The following is a 4,899-nucleotide window of genomic DNA, read 5'->3' as shown; positions in this document are numbered from 1 at the left end:
TGTCACAGCCATCAGCGGTTTCTGGCCTCCAGAGGTGAACGAGGGCTCCCCGAACAACAAAAGGACTGTCACAAGCTGAAAGCAGAGCGTTCCTTTATTTGGTCGACATCACCCAGGGCGGGAGTGCTGAGAAGCAGCTGAGACATGGTGAGATAGACTGTGCAGGGCTGGGGGTGACTAGCCAGGATGCTCAGTGCCGATGCCAGCCCCTAAGAGCCTCTTCTCCTCTTTCGCTCCCTGGACCACTCCTGGTCACAACTGAGACCCTGGGCGGTGGGCCTCAGCTCCGAGCTGACCACACAAGCAGACGAGGACAGTACACAGCTGACGACACTCATCACCACGGAGAATGGGTGCCCCAGGCTGGGCCCCAGCATTTCTGGATCTGCCAAGTCTCATCACTGCTGCGGTAGCTAGGTCCGTTATGCTCTAATGAGCCAAGTTCCTTTTGCCTCGACGTACCAACATTTCAAGTCTTATTTTAAATATAAAATATTAATATAGATAGTACTTAAAAATACTTAAAAACATTTTAAAGTTAAAAATCATTAAAAAAATTTAAAAGTAAAAAATTAGAGTATTTAAATTATTACTTTCTCTAGCCCTTCTGCAGGGGACGGACAGGAGGAGGACGTGCTCAAAAGATTTAATTTACTGACAAATTCCACACGAACCAAAGCTGCAACTGAAGTTGAAATGTGGCTTTAAAGTCACTGTCCACTAAGAATGGCAAGAAAAAGGCTTCTGGATGGCAAAGAAGACCCTCACTCAGCCCATGGCCCTTCTACAACCACTGTGCACATGTTTAGTGTGAAGCATGGGCGGGGAAGGAGAAACATCGACCAGAAACGCAGTCTAGCACCTCCCAGCGCTTTCTACTCATCTGACCCATCACATTAATGGATGCTTATGGTACTCCAGAAAATCTACTTCAAATCCCTGTTAATATCCCGACTCGACTCATAAATGAAGGTGCTCTGAAAGCAGTTTTCACAGAAATTTTCCTCAACAGTAATACAAAATTCTGTTTGTGATGCCATTTACACTTGTCCAGCAAGGTTATCAGAAAACCAGCCGCTGTACAAATCTTCTACACTTTGAACAAACATTAGAAGGTTACAAAATGATCATTTGTGCTACTAAGACACAGATGATGATGTTAGTGACAGGAAAAGAAAAGCAGGAGGCAGCAGCGAGCATGTGTGTGTTACAGGCATCTTCGTGCTTTCAATTTATGTAAAAAAATTAACTTATGTTAATTTCCAGGACTAAGAAGTCTAAAACTTTTTTCAACAAGATGAGACATATCCCATGATATCAGTCATGAAAATCAAGGCACTGCTGATGAAGTCTCTGCCTCAACTGAGAGGATGGCCGAAGCAATTCACGTGTCTGTGTGAGGTCACAGAGAGCCTCGCTATGGTCCATCGGTTCATCCCTCCAGGCTCAGCAGAGACCATGTGAGGATAAGGGGCAGGTAGAGTGAAGGGCAGGGCCAAGGAGCACAGAGGCCCATGTGTTGAACCCAATGCCGGCCTTGAGCATCATCACTGGCCATGGCCCTGGATGCCTGGAGGGACAGTCCTGTCACTGTTCATCTGGCTACCCTCCAGCAGCTGGAAGACTTGGGGGAAAGTTAGACGATGACTCAGAGCTGAAGGAGGGAAGGCCTTGCAGACAAGAAGGAAAATGACAGGGGTCATTGGTGTGCAGGAAATTCTAGCCACGGCCAAACCTGTATCATTGCAGTTCTTTGCTTGGTCTCTGAAGGGAGGAATCACCAGTGAGGTGTTTTAAAGTCACTGTACACTTTTGTCATATGGGAATTGAAAACTACTCATAAAAATATACACACCTACAGTTAGAACGTAATTCCTTTAAATGTAACTAGTCATTATATTGAAAAAGAAAGTGGATCATCAATCTGAACACATTTCCAGTACACAGTTGTGTAAGGGGGCCCGTGGAACAGGAGAATGGGGCACAGGCTTTCAGGCGGACAACACAGAGACCACCCCTTGTTACCGTCCGTCATCATCTGAGTACCGTCCAGCTGTTACCACACCTCCTGAAAATCTGGGACAACAAACTGAACTTTACACTTTTTGGGGGGCACATGAGATCTTAGTTTCCCAACCAGGGGTCAAACCCATGCCTGCTGTAGTGAGAGCATGGAGTCTTAACCACTGAACCACCAGGGAAGTCCCAGGGACAACAAATTGAACTGACAGAGAAACATGAGTGGCCTGATGACAGCCGTGAGCACCTCTGTTTCGTTTTCTCTCCAATTTAAAGAGAAAAGAAGATGTAATCACAAACTTGTTCACATGCACATTTCAAATGAGCCGCTGGACACAAGCCCTCCATCTGAAGTCAGGCAGTTTGGCCCACAGGAGACAATGATCTCAGGCACCTTCTGGTCCTATTTCAGGCCCCTGCCCCCACCCCAGCAGCAGATGATGGTGCCCAGGGTGCCCCAAGTAGCTGCTGGTCACAGCGTGGGGAGGTCCTTACCTGGAGTGGGACGAAATCTCACTGAGGTCGCCCAGGCTGCCGTCGGCAGCCCCACTGGTGGAGATGCCAGGCGCATAGCCATGGACCGCATACATCTTGGCCTGCTCATCGTCGGGCCCCGGGATGTCAGAGTCGGCCCACTGCTCTGCCCGCCCATGGACCAGGGACCGGCTGCCCGCCAGGTGCACGGGGCCCAGGACTGCAGCAGGCATGCACGGGGCCGTGTCGATGCCACTGTCCGTGGAGGCCCCCTTGATGTACGTCAGCCCCAGCAACTCGGGATCCATGAGGTCCCCAGACCCAAAGTGCTTGTCGTCACTGTTGCTGGAGGTGTTGCTGGATAGCGTGTTGCTGCTGGAGTGGCTGGAGCAGCTTTTATCTCCGATCTTGAGAAGAGAGAAACGGGGAGGCTTCAGACAAACCCCACACTCTGCTTCTACACGAAGGCGATTATTCTCCCCAGATTCACGAATACAGACCTGATGATTTCCCCGAACCCTTTCTACTCGCTTGTCAGCGGGAAGCAAGGCAAGAATTTACTTTTCAAAAACATCTTGGTTTCATGCAAAAGTCCCTGAGTCATAATTCCTCCCATCATTCATCTTAAGTTAAATGGGTATCTTTTCAAGTCTTTGTTCAATTATCTGTACATGAACACAAAAGTATTGCCACCCTGTCACTAATCGGAAAGTAGTTAACGAAGGTTCTAGAAGCTGGAGAAGTACATGGGGAATTAAGAGGAGGAAAGCAGCCTTTCTTCAGAGAATGCTCCTGTGACAAGGGACAGGGCCAGTCCTGGGTATGGGGAAGAAGACCTGGGTTTGAATCTCAGTGGGGGGACCCTGGCCAGTCACTCAGCTCCTGTCTGCGCTTATTACGCTGAGCACAGGATTACTGTGCAGACCCAACCAGCTCACGTGTGCAGAGGCACTGTGTAAGCGTGAGCCACACCCACCCCCCAGAGCCCCAGTCAGGAAAGACCCGGGGATGATGAGACGGGGTACTCTTGGGGGTGCACTGAGGTCCCTGGAAGATGAAACCAAGAGAGCAGACTAAATGTCCCATCTGATGATGGGACAGACACGACCCCTCCTCTCAGCCTGGATGGTCAGCCAAGGGCTGTGGAGTCATGAGATCCAGCCACCTGTGATTTTCAAGTGGTTTGGCCCTTCCTTCTTTCCGTTTTCCCTTTCTTCCCTCCATCCCTCTCTTCTTCCTTCTTTCCCTCCACCCTATCAGATCCTTAAGCAAATCCCGATGCCCTTTGTTATCACGAGTGGATCTTCTCAAGTTCACCCCTCCCCTCCCCCACTCTCCCTGTGCTGGGCCATCAGTTGGCTCCATGAGGCCGGCTCGAGACAAGGTTAGGATACAGCTGAGAGATGGAGGCCACATGTGTGCAGGTAACAGCTCTGAGGCTAGCCAATGACACATGGAGGAGGAGAAGAAAAGGAACAACTTGGGTCAGGACCTGATAAGACGTCTGCAAATTTTGAAAAATGAGCTACTTTATAAGGTTGGCTTCATCTGGCAACAACTAAAATTCCTGTTTGCACATTTAACTGGTAGTTTCATTTCACTGAGCTACAGTCACCTACATGGCTCCTTTTCATTTCTGCAAAAAGTAAACAGAACCACATGGGCGCTGTGGGACCATGGGAAGCCTGTCAGTTGGCTGCTGCCGGTGTTCCTGCGTGCCGTCTGCAGCTGCTCCCTGAGCGGCCAGCACCAGGCACAGCAGCACCCACCACACACCCTGCTGCACAGGTTCTGATTTTGTATTTTGTCCACACGTGGATAACAGTCAACAGATTAAAACTACCAAGGATCAAAGGCTGAGGTTACAATCCTGGCTTTGCCAATAATTCACTGGATGACTTTTCTCTGTATTTCTTTATAAAAGCAGAGAGAGATAAAAAGAAAACCTTTTTTTTTTCTTTTTAACTTCACCCAAGACCCTTATGAGATAAGTGATGCCACTGAGAATCCCTGGCAACAATGCTAATAAATCACGAGTGCTGAGATGAACAGAAGCATTAGTTCATGATGACAAGACTCACGTGAGAAAGCTTATTGGGAGAATCCTTGCAACCTCCATCTTTCTGCAGGCCTCTTTCTTTATAGGAGCTCAGGACTTTGGAAGGTGGGCCGTGCCATTTGGTTTCTGTCACACACAGAAAGAGAAGCCTTAAAGATCTAATTTCTAGTGTTAACAAAGGAGCAGAGAAAATCAGGGGCCAAACACATGGTTCAGTGACCATGATTAGGACTGCGGTTGTAGGACCTTCTGGTCCTACCCATAGAGAGGCCCTCAGAGCAGACAGAACCACCCCATGATGCTCACGGTCTGTTTCCCAGGCACCACCAGCTATGAGCACATCCCGG

At 48.9% G+C, this 4,899-nt stretch overlaps 1 protein-coding gene across 1 annotated transcript in view; it reads right to left on the bottom strand.

Annotated features, from left to right (window-relative positions):
- Positions 1–4,899, bottom strand: part of SIPA1L2 (signal-induced proliferation-associated 1 like 2) — a 182,007-nt gene that overhangs the window by 40,610 nt on the left and 136,498 nt on the right. Inside the window, exons 13-14 of the mRNA XM_010838598.1 lie at positions 4,575–4,882; positions 2,515–2,900 (exon numbers count right to left, since the gene is read on the bottom strand). Coding sequence (XP_010836900.1) covers positions 2,515–2,900; positions 4,575–4,882 — 694 coding nt within the window. The remainder of the gene's footprint in view (positions 1–2,514; positions 2,901–4,574; positions 4,883–4,899) is intronic.

Source organism: Bison bison, unplaced genomic scaffold, assembly GCF_000754665.1.
Source record: "Bison bison bison isolate TAMUID 2011002044 unplaced genomic scaffold, Bison_UMD1.0 scf7180017864099, whole genome shotgun sequence".
In the NCBI taxonomy this organism is placed as follows: Eukaryota; Metazoa; Chordata; class Mammalia; order Artiodactyla; family Bovidae; genus Bison; species Bison bison.
The sequence above is the reverse complement of the archived record's forward strand: the minus strand, read 5'-3'. Positions and strand labels throughout refer to the sequence as shown.